Raw genomic sequence first — 21,392 nt, forward strand, 5'->3', positions numbered from 1 at the left:
CTCTACACTCTCTCTACCCACCTGATTCCCACCTTCTCTGATTAGACTCTCTATTTCTAGGCTTTCCTTTCCTTTGTTCTTTGTCAGATTATTGCCGAATGTAATGTACCTGTTTGCCAGCTTTTCAAGCCCTGTCTTGTCTTGTGCGTGTTCCTAACTAACTGCATTGTTACCTCGCCTCTGCTCTATCCAACCTCCAGCTACGTGAGTGGTCCACGGTTTGGCGTTCCCGTGCTCTCAATGGACCCAGCCTCTCTCTCTACCTCCGGGGTTTTCCCGTTCCCGTATTTCTGTTGCATTACTGCTGAGAGACTTTCTGTTCCCTTTGGCTGAGATTATCTTCTGTTGGATTTAATACTGAGAGACTTTCTGTTGGATTTTCATGTCTTGCGGCCTGTGTTCTTCATGTCTTGCGACCTGTGTTCTTCATGTCTTGCGACCTGTGTTCTTCATGTCTTGCGACCTGTGTTCTTCATGTCTTGCGACCTGTGTTCTTCATGTCTTGCGACCTGTGTTCTTCATGTCTTGCGACCTGTGTTCTTTACCTGAACTGTGTCTCAACCATTAAACATTGTCAAATTGCCTTCTGCTTTTGGGTCCTCTCTCCTTACTCGTGACAATATCCCACCTCAATAGCAGCAAAAGTGTTTTACATCAACACATTAAGTACATTGTACCAAACTATTTATTTAGATGTAGTTAAATACACCTAATAAAAAGTGTTGTCCAAATCACCTTGTTGTAACTAATACATTACCTCTGCTGTGATCCAGGTAACCGACTGAGAGAAGCACTTGAAGCACCGGAGTCCAAAGTTTGTCCATCCATAGGGGCATTTTTCAACTAAATTAACTGTGCATCCAGTACATAAATGTTATAGGGCTTTTGTAATACTCACAGCAAAGAATGTTTTTATTTTTGACTATTTTATGTAGCTTATTTTATGTTTGTGTGATTATGTGCCGAAATTACGGTATAAATCCCTCATTAATCATGCAAATATTAGTAAATGGAAGATTGTACATTTCCAAAATGCTCTATTAACTATAGGGGTTTTACAATTAAATGTTTAAGGTTGTAAAGGTTACCTTCTGCATTTCCCATGGAGAATATAATGAAAAGAAGAATTAGACTTCTCAGCATTGCCATCATGAACCTGAAATGAACCTAAAATGAATAAGCAGGAAAGGTTAAATGTCTGTTCTCATAAGCTGAACACTGTGGATTCTCAATGCATTTTAAAGACAACGCACAAAGATACTTTAAAAACGTAAAAAATAAATTAAAAAAAAGTAAAAGTTATTCAGTATAGGTTTCTGTTCCAAAAACTCACCTTAATTTTAAGATAGTTGAATCTCAGAGGAAGTTTTTGTGAAGTTCCAAAAAGAGCCTTGCTTTTATACTTTACTTAATGTCACTTAATGTAAAGTCACGAGAATGAAATAGGATGTGATTGTTGATGGTATGTACACTTCTGTTCACATGACAAATGTCAAATATTGGACAATGAGATACGATAAGCCTGTAGAAATGTAAATGTTATTCACGAGTTCACATCTACATATTTAGTATAAGTTTATGCGTATTTGCCGTGCTGTCCGGGGAGAGGGCTCCGAGCTCGGAGTTAGGCCCGAACCCAGAGTACTCCACCCAGTTGGTAAGTGTAGATTGAACTGGAAGTGAGGAGATGGGGTGGAGAAGGGATGCTGACAAACTTTCAATGAACAGAGATAGGTCTGCTGTGAATTTATACTCTGTCATTGAGTTAATTACTGATTAATCTCCAGCTGTGCATAATTTGGTTAATTAGCTGAACCTGCTCCTCCCGAACTTTGTTAATAAAACATCATATAAAATAAATATTTATTTTTAAGTATTTTAAATATTTATAGTAGATGAATAAGGGTTCATAAGGGATATTTCCCACGTTAAATTTTTAATATGGTATAAATTACAAATTACAGTCACTTTCTTTTGTGTAAGCTTCAAAAAACATCCAAAACGTTTTTGTGAATGGAGCCTGTTTAAGAATTCCTAATGTGTGTTTCTAATTCATTCTGTGAATTCATTCTATTCTGTCTTAATTATCTCGTTAGCTCCTTGGTTTGCCAGTGTATTTAAGTGTATTGTGGCTGTGTTTGTGGTTATTCTCCTGGGGCCTCATTTATAAAGCTTGCGTACGCACAAAACGGGGCTGAAAACATGCGTACGCCAGTTCCTGCGCAAAAGGTGGGATTTATAAAGAAAAACTTGACGGGAAAATTTGCGCACCTGCACGCAAACTCTGACCCATGCGTACGAACGTTTTGGAGATGGAGCACTTTGGCGACACCGATGGTGAGTTGGAGTTAAATGTATTTTTGGTCACTTTTATACAGAAAATCTAAAGAAAATTGAACATATACAGAAAGATTATACAAATACAATTTCAATCACCAAGCCTGTCACTTGAAGCAAATATCCATTCCTTCTTAAATGTCCGCGGCAGCGAGCGCGTTGGGCCGTTTAGTGAAACTGACGCAAATAACAGTTTAAATAAATAAAATACTTATGCTATAAACATTTATATTAAATATGCCATTCAAATTAATGGAGTTAAACACTTAAACATGAAATCATTACTGAAGTTACAATTTTTTTTTTTAAATTCAATCATTAGAAATATTTGTTGTGGATGCGATTGTTTTTGAACACTTTTCCTGTGGCGTGCTTTAATGTTTTAACCACAGAGATAATTGCTTATCATGATAATACCAGATTGTCTGAGAAAATAGTTTCGTGCAAATAATGCCCCAAGGCCTATCTGTTTCCATTAAAAATATAAATCAGTTAAAAATACAATTCGGCAAGTGGAAAAGATTGAGAAAAATTTCTCTGAAATGTATTTTACACTATTTGATTTATAGGCTATTCAAAAACAAGGATAACTACTTGATTTGTATTAATGTAATGTTTCTTGTACCGTTTATATCATTTGCATATGATTATTCATCCACGTGATAACGTTTAAGTTATCACGTGGATGAATAATCATATGCAAATGATATGTAGATGAGGATCTGCATAGTAAAACTAGGCGTTGTAAGCTCCATATATGGTTATTTCGGGTGGAGACGCATGTACGCACAATCTTCCGCTGACTGGGATTTATAAAGTGAATTCTGCGCAGGTTCTGGCGTACGCACGGTTTTATAAGTCTGAATATTTTTTTGCGTACGCCATTTTTGGCTTTCGGGCGCACGTACACTTTTAGTAAGGTTCCTACGCACAGTTTTATAAATGAGACCCCTGGTCATTGTGTTGATTCTTGGATTAAAGATTTATTTTGAGTATTTCCTTCATCGTGCACTTCATTACAGCCACGACCGTGACACCTACATTATGAAAATATTGAACATCAAACTCTATATCAAACCCAATGGAATACAGCAACAGAAGTTGATCAGGACGAGATGTACTGAGCACAACAGCAGCTTGTTTGCGGCCATGGTTAGGGCTACAGTAGGCTACTTTGTCACTGGAACTATATTTAACCTGGCCATTATACCGTTTGACGGCCTAACGAGTCCGCCAGTGTATGTTGGGTGCGTCTCAATCAGTTCCCTAGTTCAATAGTCAGGGCACTGATCAGGGAGTCTGTCTCAATGGCAAAAATCCTTCCAGTGCACTGAAACTTTCGCTCCCTGAAAAGTCCTACAATGCACTGTGAAAACCAAGAGCATCAATGCTCACTATGGCTGCATCCACAATCACATACTCTCTTGAGTAAGTACTTATTTTAAATAAGTAATTACTCTGTGACCGCTAAAAAAGAGTGTATGTGTGTAGTATGGATGACATACTGAATCTGCCATGTTGTCATTATGTTGTGTTGCTTCACTGCCATTCACAAATCCTCTCCAGTATGCACTCTTCAGAATCTTGGCAGAAACAGTAGATCATGCAGTACTTTTTGCCTACTCTTTTATGAGTACTGTACGGTGGCCGAGAGAGCTCAGCGCACTGCAACTGAAGAAAACACATGCAAATAGAAAAACACCCGCAAATTAAGAATTAAGAAATTAAGATTCATTAGTTTCACAACACATGTGTGCTCCAAATACTCACAACACAACCAAATACAGAAACGCGCTGCAAATAGAGATAGACCATAACAGAAATGTTTCCAGGGGACCCCAATAAGTGACTACCCAGCTGGGACGTGCTTACAGCTCAATGTCTACGTTATTTATTTATTTATTTATGCAAAAAGAGATGACATATTTATGACATACAACTTTGTATCTAAAGTGTATTAACAATATCTTCAATGTCATCAGAATACAAATGAGAAAAGAACAATGAGCTGAAAACTAACTAACTAAATAAATAAAAATAGAGGAAGAAAACATGAGGGAAAGGTATTAATCTATACATCAGCAGTTACACTGTACAAATTTTAAATAAGTTTCATAAGAAATGTTAGGTAACGCAGGGTCCAAAGATGAGATGGCAAGATTTAAAGTTGAGACACTCACACAGATAAATACATAAATATGCAACAGTTATGTTAACAGCCCAGGTAACCCAGGTGAAAATAATGAGGAAATTATGTTGTCTTTCGTTGCTCCCTTCATCAAGTGCATTCCAAACGGCTACATAATGGCACACAAGTGCCCTGTTCACTCCAAAGTCCTCACTTCAAGGGCTCTGCCCTTCTTAGGGAGTAGAAGGGCATAGGGATGCTCACGAGCAATAATCATGGCCCAGCTGGGTTTGTCACTTATTGGGATCCTCTGGAAACATTTCCGTTGTGTTGTGAACTTTTGCAGCGCTGTTTCTGTATTTGGTTGTGTTGTGAGTATTTGGAGCACACGTGTGTTGTGAAACTGATGAAGATGTTTTCCTAATTTGCGGGTGTTTTTCTGTTTGCATGTGTTTTCTTCAGCTGCAGCACGTTGAGCTCTCTCGGTCTCTGTCGTACTGTGAATTCAGACATACTTCTTTTGTCACATACTGTTTTCCTTCCATATAGTAGGGAAATATGCAATTTCAGATGCAGCCTATGTTCCCTTGATAGAAATTCTGAAGTGCGAAACAATCACTTAAGCCAATACATACTTAATTATGTATTTTATTAGGTTAGCATAAACATACCTAGCTAGACAGGTAATGTGTCCTATATGTTGTCATTATTTTATTGTCTTGATTGTGCACAGGTTTATCTTGTTTAGTGATTAGTCCATGTGTCTATATAGCCCTCATGTTTCCATTGTCTCTTGTCTCGTGTTGTTCCCTGTTACCGCTGTTCGTGAGTTTCATCTTCAGTTTAGTTATCGTTTTGTTCACATTCTGAATTTATTTCAATAAAGCTGCACTTGGGTTCTTCTCACTTCAACTTGGCTCAGTGGATCTCTTATAATATATAACAAAGTATTTATCATAATGTACTTTTAAATAACATAAACAAACTAGATGTACCGCATGGCGGTACAAAATATGACCGCCGCTCAGGCCTGCACTGGCTTTCCACAAAAATAAATGACGTGGAGCAATTTGGCTGTATTGCGTGTTTATGTATATACCTAAAAAAAGTAGTAGTGTCTGTGTGTGTGTCTGTGCGTGTATGTATGCGTGCGTACATGTGTGTGTGCGTGTGTGTTTGTGTGTTTGTGTGTGTGTGTCTGTGCATGTGGATTTGTATGTGTGTGTATGGGTGTGTGTCTGTGCGTGTGCATGCTTGCGTTTGTTTGTATTCCTGCATGTGTGTGTGTGACAGTTAGGGTTGCCAACTTCAGAAAAGGAAAATGCGGGACAATCGTGGTTATTTATAGGAAAATGAGGGACACTCAAAATATTTGTACTGTATCACACAGTGTACGTCATTTCAGTGTCTGCAGTTAAGTTTGTGTTTAAAAGGTTATCAGACATAAACACATTTGTATTGCTTAACCTATTTATGTATTTAATTCGAAAAATAATTTTAATGTCATACATGAAAAAAGTCACATTACAAACAAACCATAGTTCAAAATAACAGCATTTATCTAAAATAGAAAGCTTTTTTAACATTATACACTAGGCTTACAGTTCAAAAGTTTGGGGTTAGTAAGATTATTTTTTGGGAAAAAAAAATAAAGAAAGTAATTGCCTACTTTTATTCAGCAAGGATGCATTACATTAATCAAAAGTGACAGTTAAGATAATGTTACAAAAGCTTTCTATGTACTTTCTAAAAGCTTTAAAACATTAATAATAATCAGAAATGTTTTTTGAGCATATTATTCCCTCAGGTAGATTACATGTTTTCTTGCGTGGCTGGATGTTAGACTCATGAACAATAATCACGTTGTTTGCATTCGCCAAAATTGATTAGCCGAAATCAAAACGTGGACAGTGAAAGGAAATTACCGTTAGCGCGAGACGAGTCCGGCTTGAAGCGGAAGCGACCAGACGGCAGAGGATGTTCGCAAATCAAACAATGATTTGTCTCAAAACAGTGATTAAAAAAAGCTGTGATTGGATGATGACAGGTGTCGGTGATCATTCTCAAGTGTCGTGGTCAGCACTGCTGCTGTTGTATCAGTCAGTGGTTTGTCATTGTCAGCTTGTCAAAAAACGGGACACGGGAGGTCACGCACGGGACAAATAAATTAGGCCCAAAATACGGGACGTCCCGCCTAATTCGGGACAGTTGGCAACCTTAGTGACAGTATGATCCTAAACCAGCAACCCTTCGCTCAACACCACCATCTACAGGCCGATGAGTGTACAGTCACTAAATGTGCACATAAATGAATTTATTTTATACCCCCCCATGGATGAAATTCTACGAAACTTAGCATACCCCCAGAGGATGTCAAGTTAATCATACACATGAAATATGGTGCAGTTCTGAACATCTCAACTGAAGATAGGGGCGATTAAAGCAGAATAATATTGCATTTTCATTTTTTATGGGAGGGGCGCAAATCACAAATGAGTGATTATGGGCTAGGTTGATGTGGGCCCTTAAGACCAACATACCATAAAAATGTCTTCATCCTCGGTGCCACGGTTCAAGTAGTTATTTAGGAAAAACTGCATTTTTTGGGTTTGGGGGGGGCCCCAGCGCGGGGGGGGGGGGGGAGTGGCCCCCGGGGACCAAACGAAATTTTTCCGTAAAAGTCTAGTGGGGCTACATGCCCACCAAATTTTATGTTCCCCGGTGTTTCGGTGTCCCTGGTATCGTTGACGAAAAATTCAGTAGATGACAAAAAAAAAAAAACTTTGACAATCCCTATATGACCGCTTTATAGCTACGCTAGCGGCGGTCATAATAATATCAGAAAGATGTCTGTGCTGCTGTTGTTCATAATTGCCAGTAGTGAATTTGTACAATGAGGACGTTGCCATTTCACTGGAAATAGAGCCATCAGTGTCTCAGTGTGTAGTGAGTCAGTGTCAATACTAGTGCCTGAATATATGACCTATAGGGAGCTGAATGAGTCCCATGTTGCTCAGTGATCATTCTTCATATGAAAATATTTTCTTTGCACACAGATTGTGATTTCTGCGACTTAGAACACAATTCAAAGCAGGAATTAAAAACAAATTGTTTATCATTCCAGTTTATTTTGAGGAAAAACATTTTTCGTTCTTTTTCCCAAATTCTGTGGTCTCCTGTCCAAAAATATTAGTGGTAAGAATAAAAGAAAAGAATGGTTAACATAAAAAAAAAGGTATATTGTTTCAAGATTAGAATTATAGAATATGCACTGTGAAAAAGATGTCCAATTTACTCTTAATGTAATTTCAGCATTTACTAATACAATATTAAAATCAAAAGTTGTATCTCTTAACATGAGTTAATGCACTTATACTAACATGAACTAACAATGAACAATTGTATTTTCATTAACTTACATGAACAAAGATTAATAAATACTGTAATGTTGGCCTATACAGTTACGTTCTTTCAGCAGCAGAAAGGTATAGGCCCAATTATAGGCTATTCAAGAAGGGGGGCTCGAACATGGCCAAATAATTTTTTTTTTTTTTTTTTTTACTCATTTATTTATTTAAAGTCATACTGGCTTTGTTGGTATAATGTCTGCTGGAATGTAAAAAAAAAAAAAAATTCAGTGTTAAATAATTATTTAAAATTGTAGATTTTTAAAAGATTTTTTTCCTTTAAAAAGCAAGACAAAATAGTAAAAAGCACATTTGACTATTTAATTCATGCAATGGTGAAAAAATTGGCAAAATAAATAGAAAACAAAAATTAGAAAAAAGTGTTTAATCATATTTGGTTTGACTTCGGCCAGTAATTTTCATTTTGGTGTATTCCTACCTGGTAGAGAGAGTTTGAGTTTAAATGTTATACAGGCTTAGCCTCTCAGCGACTTTTGGCTGCCGCTATATGATATAATCTAAAAACAAATATGTTCAGAGATGTGTTTCCTGAGAAAAGGTGTGCACAAGACAAACAAAACTTTTTCTATGCGTGATCCATGACAATCACATTATTTGTTATAGTTTAAAAACAGACGTTTAAATATTTGCAAAATGTGTCGGCATGCAAATATTCTGGCCTTCTATCGCAGCCAAACCAATTTTTGCCATCATCATCTGAAGATTTGGTGAGGATTTTATGAATTTCAAAAAGAACGTTTTTAACAAAATTCAGAATGTGGCAAAATATGCTTTATGTTTTTTTTTTATGATTTAAAATTTTAAAACGTAGTGGCTCCGAGGTTGTGGAATGCTCTTCCTCAAGATATCCGTCAAACATCCACCATTCTCTCCTTCAAAAACACATTTTTTATCCGAACATTACTCTTCAGCTCACTGTCTGTAAATTCTATATTGTTATTGATATGCTATTTGTTTGTATCTTTAACCTAACTTTGTAAGGGACCTCTGTATATTAGGCCTTCTTTCTGCCCTTGGTATGTGTATTGTGCTTTTATGTTGATGTTTATTTTGTTCTACACTCACAATACTCTCTGCACCCGGTGGAGAAACAACCAGCTGAAGTTGGGACTCATTCAGCTCCCTATAGGTCATAAATTCAGGCACTAGTATTGACACTGACTCACTACACACTGAGACACTGATGGCTCTATTTCCAGTGAAATGGCAACGTCCTCATTGTACAAATTCACTACTGGCATTTATGAACAACAGCAGCACAGACATCTTTCTGATATTATTATGACCGCCGCTAGCGTAGCTATAAAGCGGTCATATAGGGATTGTCAAAGTTTTTTTGTTTTTTTTGTCATCTACTGAATTTTTCGTCAACGATACCAGGGACACCGAAACACCGGGGAACATGAAATTTGGTGGGCATGTAGCCCCACTAGACTTTTATGGAAAAATTTCGTTTGGTCCCCGGGGGCCACTCCCCCCCCCCCCCCCCCCCCCCCCCCCCCCCCCCGCGCTGGGCCCCCCCAAACCCAAAAAATGCAGTTTTTCCTAAATATCCCTTATGAACCCTTATTCATCTACTATAAATATTTAAAAATAAATATTTATTTTATATGATGTTTTATTAACAAAGTTCAGGAGGAGCAGGTTCAGATAATTAACCAAATTATGCACAGCTGGAGATTAATCAGTAATTAACTCAATGACAGAGTATAAATTCACAGCAGACCTATCTCTGTTCATTGAAAGTTTGTCAGCATCCCTCCTCCACCCCATCTCCTCACTTCCAGTTCCAGCTACACTTATCAACTGGGTGGAGTACTCTGGGTTCGGGCCTAACTCCGAGCTCGGAGCCCTCTCCCCGGACAGCACGGCAAATACGCATAAACTTATTGTACTAATTATATGTAGATGTGAACTCGTGAATAACATTTACATTTCTACAGGCTTATCGTATCCCATTATCCAATATTTGAATTTTATTTCATGTGAACAGAAGTGTACATACCATCAACAATCACATCCTATTTCATTCTCGTGACTTTAAAGTACACATTAAGTAAAGTATAAAAGCAAGGCTCTTTTTGGAACTTCACAAAAACTTCCTCTGAGATTCAACTATCTTAAAATCAAGGTGAGTTTTTGGAACAGAAACCTACTGAATAACTTTGACTTTTTTTTAATTTATTTTTTACGTTTTTAAAGTATCTTTGTGCGTTGTCTTTAAAATGCATTGAGAATCCACAGTGTTCAGCTTATGAGAACAGACATTTAACCTTTCCTGCTTATTCATTTTAGGTTCATTTCAGGTTCATGATGGCAATGCTGAGAAGTCTAATTCTTCTTTTCATTATATTCTCCATGGGAAATGCAGAAGGTAACCTTTACAACCTTAAACATTTAATTGTAAAACCCCTATAGTTAATAGGGCATTTTGGAAATGTACAATCTTCCATTTACTAATATTTGCATGATTAATGAGGGATTTATACCGTAATTTCGGCACATAATCACACAAACATAAAATAAGCTACATAAAATAGTCAAAAATAAAAACATTCTTTGCTGTGAGTATTACAAAAGCCCTATAACATTTATGTACTGGATGCACAGTTAATTTAGTTGAAAAATGCCCCTACGGATGGACAAACTTTGGACTCCGGTGCTTCAAGTACTTCTCTCAGTCGGTTACCTGGATCACAGCAGAGGTAATGTATTAGTTACAACAAGGTGATTTGGACAACACTTTTTATTAGGTGTATTTAACTACATCTAAATAAATAGTTTGGTACAATGTACTTAATGTGTTGATGTAAAACACTTTTGCTGCTATTGAGGTGGGATATTGTCACGAGTAAGGAGAGAGGACCCAAAAGCAGAAGGCAATTTGACAACGTTTAATGGTTGAGACACAGTTCAGGTAAAGAACACAGGTGGCCGCAAGACATGAAAATCCAACAGAAAGTCTCTCAGTATTAAATCCAACAGAAGATAATCTCAGCCAAAGGGAACAGAAAGTCTCTCAGCAGTAATGCAACAGAAATATGGGAACGGGAAAACCCCGGAGGTAGAGAGAGAGGCTGGGTCCATTGAGAGCACGGGAACGCCAAACCGTGGACCACTCACGTAGCTGGAGGTTGGATAGAGCAGAGGCGAGGTAACAATGCAGTTAGTCAGGAACACGCACAAGACAAGACAAGACAAGACAGGGGCTGGAAAAGCTGGCAAACAGGTACGTTACATTCGGCAATAATCTGACAAAGAACAAAGGAAAGGAAAGCCTAGAAATAGAGAGTCTAATCAGAGAAGGTGGGAATCAGGTGGGTAGAGAGAGTGTAGAGATGAGGTGGGTTTTTTTTTTTTTTTTTTTTTTTTTTTTTTTTTAAGTAAAACTTCCTTTTCTGCAATACAGAAAACTGATACTGATCAAATAATCAATCAGAGCAGTCTTGTTTACTAAATTACTAAAATGTAGTTTAAAAAGTCACTTATGTTTTCTGCTAAAAAGATTAGATTTTATATTGACAAAAAAAAAAATCTTTCTCTTCAGAAAAACTGTCAAGCTCTTGGTGCGAATCTTGCATCTGTGCATAGTAAACCGGAAAATGATTTCCTGCTGAGTCTGTTGCCTTCCTCTTCCTCATCAGTGTGGGTTGGTGGTCATGATGGTGAACAAGTAAGTTAAATTGTGTGCCCTAAAGAGACCCATTTGTTTGTCTAAACTGAATTTCTGCTTGAAACAGTAAATGCAATGTTTCTAATGAAGATGGTTTGACTTCAAAGCCAAACTTAATTAGCTTCTTACTTAAGAACTTACTTACTGACTACAGTAGTGCACTTTTTGTATTCATTCTCTTCACTCATTAGGACGGACAGTGGTTGTGGAGTGATGGATCTGTGAGTGCTGACTTTACCGGCTGGTGCTCTGGAGAACCTAATGGCAGTGGTTCAGAGAACTGTTTGGAGATCAACTTCAGCTGTGAGAATGCACTGTTTTTTACATTTTAATATAATTTGCAATGCTATAATTTCATATTATATGGTAACATGAAGTGACTCATTTGGATTTCACAAAGTGCCTTTAGTTGAACATTCTATTTTATTTTGATTCTAACAGCACTATAATGATCAGAATAACTTATTTCATTATTCCACCCTACAGCCAACCGTTGCTGGAATGATCAGTCCTGTTCAAGCTCAAGGAACTATATTTGTGTTGTGGAAATATGAGATCATATGCAGTCATCCTGTTCCACATGCACTTTGATCTCCTCTCAATATTTTCTCTGTAACACTCCTCAGTTTAATAAAAGCATTGATAAAGCAAATCATGTGCATTGTGGACAATCAAATTAATGTATATAAGTATATTGCACAGCAAGGTTTGAGGATATGGTTAGTGGAATGGCATTAAATGAAATCACCATCAGGGAAGGGGTTAAAGCAAGCTGCACACAGCTGCTTCATCATTGACAAACACTAAAGACGCCTGTTTCCGACAATGGATTGTAAGCAAATTTGGACTTCATCCAGGGCTCTTTTTATTTTCTGTCTTATAAAATATCCCATTACTTACAGCATCTCACAAAAGTGAGTACACCCCTCACATTTCAGCAAACATTTTAGTATATCTTCTCAAGAGACAATACTAAATGAAACTTGGATATATTTTAGAGTAGTCAATGTGCTTGTATAGCAGTATACATTTACTGTCCTCTGAAAATAACTCAACATGCAGCCATTATTCTCAAAATAGCTGGCAACAAAAGTGAGTTTTGCGTGTGTGTGTCTGAACAGGTTCAGTTCAGGTAATCTTTATTCATTTCTCGAAGGCAATTTGGTTGCAGCATACAAGCATGTCACACAAGACAACACATACACACAATACAGGGGAAGGAAAAAAAATAAGATACAAGAACTTTATTCTTCTTAGCAAGCATTCAAAACTTCATGGAGATCGGACCATAGGTGGCGCTATAACTGTTAAAATGCTTTAAAACCATATATTTCCTATGGTAAATTGCCTGTATTGGCTGTAAATGGTCTTTTCCATCATAGATGTCAGTAATTACATGCTTGCTAAATAAAACTTAATAACTTTTGATGCTTTTGTGCTTAAAGGCCTTAACTGCTTGAACCCCGGTAAATGCTGCTTGTTTGTTTTGTTATTGATATTTTGTTTTTTATGTCACAACAGTTAAGCTAATGAATTTCAGTTAATAGGTGGTATTTTTAAGTGAAAGGTGGGATGATTCATTTTTAATTCTGTCCGCACCAATACTTTGACACCAGAGTTTTAGACATTAGTCTTTTAGGTCTGATCCAGAAAACAGACATTGTGTTTTATGTCTTAATAATTTGTTATTCTTTTTATGAAAACATGTGGTAAGCAGTTTTTGGCCTCATCAGCAGAATACCAAAATGTTTTAACATATCATAAATTTCAATTGTTAGATAAATTATCTAACTATTATCTAACTATCAACAGTTATATGTGAAACAAGCTCAGTCCAGTAGAGCAGGATTCTTGTTTATATTGAACATTGTTATTGAACCGCATGTTTAACAGTGCTAGTGTTCTCTGCATCATCAAAGTTCACACAACACAAGTCACAAAGGTTTTTATGCATCTTTGATTTTGTTTGCATTTCTTCTGAAACACACTGTTTTGAAATTGTTTACCAATTTTTAACATCACCATTCTCAATCTATTGCAGCGTGTCTTTCAAACTTTGAAAAACAACTATGGTTTCCTAGAATGTCGTCAGCTGGTAGACATTTCTTGCTTATGTCTATCTCACACCTATCGCAGGTGTTGCCTGCATCACCTAATCTACAGCAAACAGGGCCGAACTGGGACACAATTTCAGGCCGGGAAATCCTACACCCATCCAGGCCATCCTATGCACCCAAATAAAATTTAGAAACACGGACAACCCTATTTTTTCCTAAATCACATTTATTGGTCTAAATCCTTAGGCTGGGGCCATGTAAAATAATCAAAGGCTTTCTCTTGAACAGTATCCTCACTTCCCTTTTCCTTCTCTTCATTTACCCTAATATATCTATGTCTCTCCCTTCCACCAGTATCATCAGCCTTATACACTAAGTGGAGTATTAATGTTATATGTATGTATGTATGTATATATAAAGTGTGCATATTTTTCTTGTACCTGTCACTTCTTCACCCGTCACTTCTTCACCCGTCACTTCTTCAGGCCTCATGTTACAAACAGAACTGTCTCCACCTTGTTGTAAAACAACCACCTTATTGTAATTTGTTTGCCCAGAATCTACATATATTTTAGTAAAAAATCAAAGTATTATATTTATGACAAAATGTTATTGTTTTTATCTTAAAATTACTTAAAGGGGTCATATAATGTCATTTTTGTACAAGCTAATATGATTCTTTACGGTCTAAATTAAAAGTTTTTAATATACTTTAATTAAAAATTCTCATTAGTATTGTAAGAAAACACTCATTTTACCTGGTCAAAAACAGCTCTGTTTTCAGCACGCCGTTTCAGTGCATGTGTCTTTAAATGATAATGAGCTTTGCTCACCCCGCCCCTCTGTTCTGCGCGTACACTGTTTGTAACACAATTTAACACAATAACCATAACGCGTTGTTTATTATAAACATGGGATTATGAATTATATTGAGAACGTCATACATAGAAAACATGCCGTAATGTACCCTGAGTGTAAACAGCCGCATTCATCATGAAGCGTGCAGCAAGCGATTTGCAAAGATTAATATAAAGATTAATATAAAGGTTAATAAAACGTTACAGTCACTTCTTCTGGAGGTGCAGCTTTTTTCAGGAGCAGCTTCTTAGCAAAACCAGCTTTATAACGTTATAACGTGACCCTCGTTTGTAAAGCAGTCTGGTGTGTGAAATGATTCGCGCAAACATGAAAGCATTGACGTTGATCGCGGGGAATATTCCCTTCGAAAACAAACTCAGCCACTGCGTCTTCAGCGGTTCGGATTTAGGAACATCAAAATGACTGCTGTGTTCGTTATTACACCCAAGAACAGAACACCACAATCGCTTAGACGCCATTCTACTCAGTGCTCCAGCTATCAGCAATGAATTGGCGCGGGCTATGATTGACAGCTCGCTCACGAGCTAAAAGTGCTAAAGTAGCATATATATATATGCTAAAATATTTGTTATTTGGACATTAGATGTGCCTTATTTAGAATTTTAAACCTATGTATTTTTATGATAGCAATAACTGTAAGGGACTATTGTAATGGGGTAAATCAAATGTAGGCTAATATACTGTGAATTACTAAGCTCAGATTCATCTTACCAGTTAAAATGTAGTCTGTGATTTTGTAATTATTTATTTTTAATTTTGTGAATTTAACTTCTGCTTTAAAAAGCTTCTTTTTTTTAGATTGTGTTCTAATGTTCTTCTAATCATAAACATGTACTACAGCTGCCAAACAAAACCAGAGAGAAATGTATTCATAAATCTTTAAAACAATCTAATTAAATCTTGGGCACAAATCATTCAGCCAGTAAAAAAAGAAAACCTGTAGTATATCTATCTATCTATCTATCTATCTATCTATCTATCTATCTATCTATCTATCTATCTATCTCTATCTATCTATCTATCTATCTATCTATCTATCTATCTATCTATCTATCTATCTATCTATCTCTATCTATCTCTATCTATCTATCTATCTATCTGTAAACAGTCAGTGAAAAAGGCTCACTCTATGAACACAATACGTTAAAAAAGTGGCACAATGAGATGACATTAATCTATCTAGGTCTATATTGTCTAATTTATCATTGTAGCCTTAAAGTTGATTTTCTGTATACTGTGTATTTATATAAATTTATATATGTATTTATAATAGTGGTTAATAAAGTCCAATAATGGTATGAGAGAGTGTCAGTGGTAATATCATTGTGTTCTTGTCGGTCAGTGTTAGAGGATCTGTGTAACAGCTGAGGCTTAGCCTGACAGTTAGCCTGCCCTGGACCAGGCTAGTTTCCCAGCATAAGTTGCCAGGGTAACTGAGTTTGAACTATTTTAAGTTTGCTTTATGAAACAGAATCCACCGACAATAAGTCTGACTAACCAAAATAAGCCTGGCTTGTATTCTAATCTTGTTTTATGGAACAACCCTCCGGTGTCTGTGAACTGCACACTCTCTCAGTTTAACTTCGTTCAATAGGGTGCCAGATTTCTAGAGCCTTCCAAGCGAAAACCCGGCTAAAACACACCGTAAACAGGCCTTAATATGCAGCGGAAAAAACACCCAATCTGGCAACACCAGCCACCAGTGTCGCACCGCTGCATGTGTAATCAAAACTAAAAGCAGGAGGCGTCGTATGATCATTTAAACGAGTTTTATGACAAGGTCGGTGAGGATGGGAAAAATCTTACATTTCTGTGCAAACTTTGAAAGGAAAAGAAAAAAATCTGCACTTGTTGAACCTGCCTGGTATATTTTTCCAGGATTCCAGTATTCCTTTTTAATAGGCTATGTACTGAAATGGAAAATTATTAAAATTGAAAAACATCTGCACCTTAAGGACTACTGTCCTGTTTTTCTTTTAATAATTCCTCATTAAAAAAGACCATTCAAGCAGCACGTTTTTCCTCATGTTAAAACTGATAAAATAATGTCTGTGGTTCTATATGTGTCACATTCACCGTCTGTCATCGTCCTGTCTTCACTACACTGTAAAAAATGATCGTAATTTTAACGGTAAAAGACTGTAAAAATGCTACAGTGAAAAACTGTTAATTGGTTAACAGAAAGTTTCCGTACTATATACGGTAAATAACTGTGATAGATCTAACGGTAGGGTAGAGTGGGGTAAAACGCCCCCCTGGGGTAAAACGCCCCCCACCTGTTTTTCCCAAAATAACCACTAGAGGTAGTCAAGATACATTTTTACTGTTGCTATGCACTACGTTGATAACGGGGATATACAAATCTCCATGGAGAAGCTGACACCAGCGACATATTTGAAGAGAAGAGGATTACATGGTAAATGCTATAATTTTCAGATATTAGTAAATAAGTGTTTAAGAGAATATTGTTCTGCAGGATATCACAGTGATGTATGATAGATGAATAGTGAAGTCTGTAGTTTGAGATCATATATTATTTATAAGGAATATAATTATATTAAAAAAATTAAACATTTTTTTAAAAACTCATAGCTTGTGGGGTAAAACGCCCCCTACACTGTTTTTTACAGTTTCTTACTTTAAATCCCCCAGTATTATACTGCTATTTCTCTTTACAGTAAATAACTGTGATTCCAATTGCATCATGGGAATTTTCTGTGACGTCTAACACCACATACAGAGACTTACTGTATTTTTTAAATTTGCTGTATACTACTGTATTTGACGTAACTGCCTCTCTGGCTGGCACCATTCCACCGTGCTTTTTATTTCCTAATTTTTGCCTTACACCGCGTGTCTACAACGCTATAATAGCCAGAGGCTGTCTATATTGGACACATTGAAGCGACCGGACCTTTAAATGCAAACCTGTTTATCCCTTGTAAGAACTAGCGCGAGCGCTTGGACTCGTATCGGACTACGTCTGAAATATAACGGCCGCGGCGCATCACTACACTGTCTGGGATTTGTCGTGTCGCGTCAGACAGACATCCAGTGTAGGTAATGGGGTCTGTCTTTTGTTGGATCGCGACGTTCGTGTCTGGCCCGGGGAAGAGACGGAATTCACTTCACCGAGAGAGGGATCAGCAAGCAAGGTAAAAACAAAAAAACAAAGAAAAAAACATTCTGTGTATGTTGACCATAGACTGGGTGTTGACAGGATTGTGCCCAGTTTAACGTATGTTATAACGTTAACGTTAGCCTGACGTTACTCGTCGTCAACATGGCGGTAACGAACTTTACCATGGTAAACTGAGCTAACGTTTCATTTTACACACTTTGTTAGATTATTGAATTGTCGAGTTAAAATATGCCAACGAGCAACGCGTTTACATTAACAATAAATGTGAATAAACTAATGTGAAATTCTGATTATAGCCTAATGTTTGGCCTACTGATGAGAACCTTTATAGTTTTAGCATTAGTTTGCAAACTATACCATATTATAGTTTTTTTTTTTTTTTTTTTTTAATGGAATTTAATATTTACTTCCATTTTTGTGTTTAAAGGCAACTGCAACAAAGCACCAATAGGCTCTATGCACGATCGCTTCCGCGTTTTGTCTCAGCCCGCCCAGTTACATCCGGTGCTGCGTCAGAAGCAGTTTTTGCATTAGGTGGAGATAATGGCAAATTACACTCGCTGTTTACAAAAACTTCCAGCGGTTAACGTGAATGAAGTTAACAATATTGTAAGGCAGTTAAACTGTCACACATGAGTAAAAAAGAGAAGTTCTTTAAATTATAAATTACGAGCTACATCAACAACTTTGAGGGTGAGTATTCTCTCATATCGCGCGAAATCCGACTAGCGAATCAGTTTCTAAAATCGTTGTCTCCGTTTCTGAGAAAATGAATTTTATTGAAGTGAATTGTCCTATAGAACGCGCTATGCGGAAGTAAAGACGCCGGCTGAGATCCTACCGGAAATACGTCAGCAGCGTTCGTGCATAGAGCCTATTCGCGCCAGTGACTTAGCAAGATTCCAGAGGTAAGTTAGGCCAGCCCATTTGTGATATATTTTGAGATAAGTTTGCTGAAATGATTAGCATACGGTATGTGAAAATTGCTTTTGAGCCACTGGTGCAGACTAGGTAGCTTACAATATCTCATAAAATCTCTATAAAATTGGCTAACTTTATATCAAATAAGTGACCTTTGCATTATGTCTAACTTTATTACACAGCAAATGAACCAATCAGAAGATGGACCATTGTCTTTGTTCAGTCTCACCAGATTAAATGTATCCAGGTAAGCACTGCAGTAAAACTCTCACTAATTCATTCAGACCAAATCTAGCATTCTAAACAACTTAAGTTTATATTTTTGCATTATTTTTATATTTTATTAGCCAGAAGACTCTCTACCATTGCAGTTCCACCTGACTAGGAAGGTCCTAATTTTAGCGCACAGGTGGGTTAACTACTGTAGGAAGGAGAACAATCATCACACAGTGATTTCTTGCATGTATCTTACTGTGTATTTGTCTCAAACAGGTACTCCTTCACTGCAGACAAGCTGAAATGGGCTAAAATCATCGATTTCAGTCTTTCTCTCTATGGATCTCAGCATTTTTGGACAGAATTTAGGATTTGTAAGTATTAAAATTTAATCTGGCATAATTTAATTTAGTTCTTTTGTATGCTATTTATTGACAAAAGCTGTTTACAAATATATATTCTTAAGTTTTTGTGAAAATAATAATAAAAATTAACAAAAAAGGAGGTTAAAAATAATGTGACACTAATATTCTCTCTCTCTCTCTCATATAGTTTTGGAACCGGGATCTCCTCTGAAGGACTGAGTACATTTGTGTTTGTGGGCACGCATGCAGACCAGGGAACACTCTGATGTTGTCAATCAAGTTCTGAACAGGAACCAATCTTTGGAGAAGTTCGTTTATTCACAAAGGTGGACAAAAACATTGTGTTGGCTTTTTAAAGATTATTTTGATGATGACTTTTACTCCTATGCTGTAGAAAAGATGGAGTAGACAGTCAGACATTGATAATAATAAGAAATGTTTCTTGAGCATCAAAGAGACTTCTTTCAAAAACATTACGACACTTAAATACTTCTTTTGGCCACCAGTGTACACATGAATCCAACACATTTTTGGAAATAAGTGAAATTATTTTTAAGATGGGGTTATGTGTCTTGTATTGTGAAAAGAACTGTGTTTTGTCCTGTTTTGGACATTTCCTTTTTGAATGCTTAAAAATGTATTTATATTCTGCAGTTTTATGAATGTAATGGTTGATATTTCATTATAATACTTGTATAAGCTAAACAACCAATGACTCTACATTCATTTAGTCAAATGCTAATGTTTTGTTTATGGTTTTATGTATGTTTTCAAAAATGTTTGCAGTGAAGGACAGCACATAATGTGTTAATTTAACACGTTTACACATCTTTGTGCTAACCTCTCTGACATATTTACTTTGTTAAAATCATTAACACAATGAATGAGTTAAAATTAACACAAAAAATGTTGTCTCTAAACTCACCCATTAATGTGTACAAATTTCACACATCATTTCCAGCATTGGCATGTTTATTTTGTGATATATATGAAATGTTTTAAATAAAAAAATGGTATTTTGTGATAACTTTGTCTAATTGGTTTGTATGAAAGTAGTACTTATGTAGGATAAAAATAAAATTAATCATATATCAAATTTATCAAATCTAATTTATATTTAGTACAAATAAAAATAATTACAGTAGTGTACTGATTAGCTTAGTTTTTACAGTAATGCACTGTACTGATTAGCTTCCTTTTTACAGTAATGCACTGTATTACACAAAACTGAAATACGGTTTGGTACTGTAACTCTTAATTACAGTAACTTACTGGCAACAGTGTTGCCAGTAAGTTACTGTAAAAAACCCTTGAAAAGTCTAACAGTGTACGCTGAGGGGTAAAACGCCCCCCCTGGGGGCATAGTTTCTCTATCATAATTACTATAATAAAATATTTCTGTCTATCAAATCCTTTGTTTTACACTTAATGCAGTATAAGGTGGTAAAATCAAAATATTTGAACAAAACATGAAAAAATTACCTCAAGTGAGCATTAACTAGCTAGCTTGCTAGCACAGTTAGCTCACTGATGGAAGGTAGTTAATTTAGCCTATTTTGAACATTGCTGAAATAAATATTAATATATATACATGTTGATACATTACTTGCCTTTTACCTTTAGAGATTAAAAACTATTGTCTGTTAATTTTGCTGCTGATCTATGAAGCAAACTGGTTGGTAAGAAAGGGGGCATTTTACCCCACCGCTGGGGCAAAACGCCCCCTTTGTACAAAAATATTTTCAGTGAAAATACTAATTAATTATGAAGGCTGAGCAATTTTAATATTTGGTGAATAACTCCTGCCATAGTCACTCAAAACCGGGATGGCAATTCTAGTCACATTTATGTTTTGTTTCACTGTAATGTCACATTTTCCTTAAGGGGGGCGTTTTCCCCCACTCTACCCTACATTTAATGTAATTTTACTGTAACATACCGTTAAATTTACAGTTTTTGAAAGTGAAAAAACAACTCATTGTATAATTTACAGTGAAAAAAACGTAAATTGACATTCCCACAATTCCTTGTGACACTTCGCATTTGATGTATTTTTGTTGAAATAACTATGTTTGTTTCTTCATAATTTCCTTCGTTTTTTCTAATCAGTTATGTACATTAGGGGTTTATGTTACATTTAATGTTGTTAAATTAATGTTTATTGCATTTTTAAAATTTCATGTGTTACCATGATGGTGTTTAATGTTTGTGTGAATGACACTGTGCAGCTTCTATATATATTAGTA

General features: G+C 36.3%; 1 protein-coding gene and 1 long non-coding RNA gene across 3 annotated transcripts; both read left to right on the forward strand.

Moving 5' to 3' along the window:
- The first annotated feature begins 10,003 nt into the window (after positions 1 to 10,003).
- Positions 10,004 to 12,215, forward strand: LOC311304430 (ladderlectin-like). Its single transcript, XM_084431426.1, has 6 exons — positions 10,004 to 10,024; positions 10,189 to 10,267; positions 10,504 to 10,598; positions 11,441 to 11,566; positions 11,758 to 11,869; positions 12,053 to 12,215. The coding sequence occupies exons 2-6, from the start codon at positions 10,204 to 10,206 to the stop codon at positions 12,118 to 12,120; spliced, it is 465 nt and encodes a 154-aa protein (XP_084287552.1). The 5' UTR covers positions 10,004 to 10,024; positions 10,189 to 10,203; the 3' UTR covers positions 12,121 to 12,215.
- A 6,305-nt stretch (positions 12,216 to 18,520) lies between these two features.
- LOC311304916 lies at positions 18,521 to 20,217 on the forward strand. 2 transcript variants are annotated; one of them, XR_014629959.1, is made up of 5 exons: positions 18,521 to 18,552; positions 18,748 to 18,812; positions 18,913 to 18,974; positions 19,058 to 19,155; positions 19,334 to 20,217. It is a non-coding gene; the product is annotated as an uncharacterized lncRNA (long non-coding RNA). The 2 variants fall into 2 exon arrangements; XR_014629960.1 differs by lacking the exon at positions 18,521 to 18,552 and having other exon boundaries at positions 18,649 to 18,974.
- Positions 20,218 to 21,392: the final 1,175 nt, after the last annotated feature.

The sequence above is a fragment of the Rutilus rutilus genome (genome assembly GCF_951802725.1).
Source record: "Rutilus rutilus genome assembly, chromosome: 15".
Taxonomy (NCBI): Eukaryota; Metazoa; Chordata; class Actinopteri; order Cypriniformes; family Leuciscidae; genus Rutilus; species Rutilus rutilus.

What these genes read in the sequence shown, in the direction of transcription:
- LOC311304430 (XM_084431426.1), top strand. Translation starts at nt 10,204, where the DNA reads ATGATGGCAATGCTGAGAAGTCTAATTCTTCTTTTCATTATATTCTCC. An exon ending in CTCCATGGGAAATGCAGAAG is followed by an intron (nt 10,268 to 10,503) that starts GTAACCTTTACA and finishes CTGGATGCACAG; the next exon opens with TTAATTTAGTTGAAAAATGC. An exon ending in GTGGTCATGATGGTGAACAA is followed by an intron (nt 11,567 to 11,757) that starts GTAAGTTAAATT and finishes TTCACTCATTAG; the next exon opens with GACGGACAGTGGTTGTGGAG.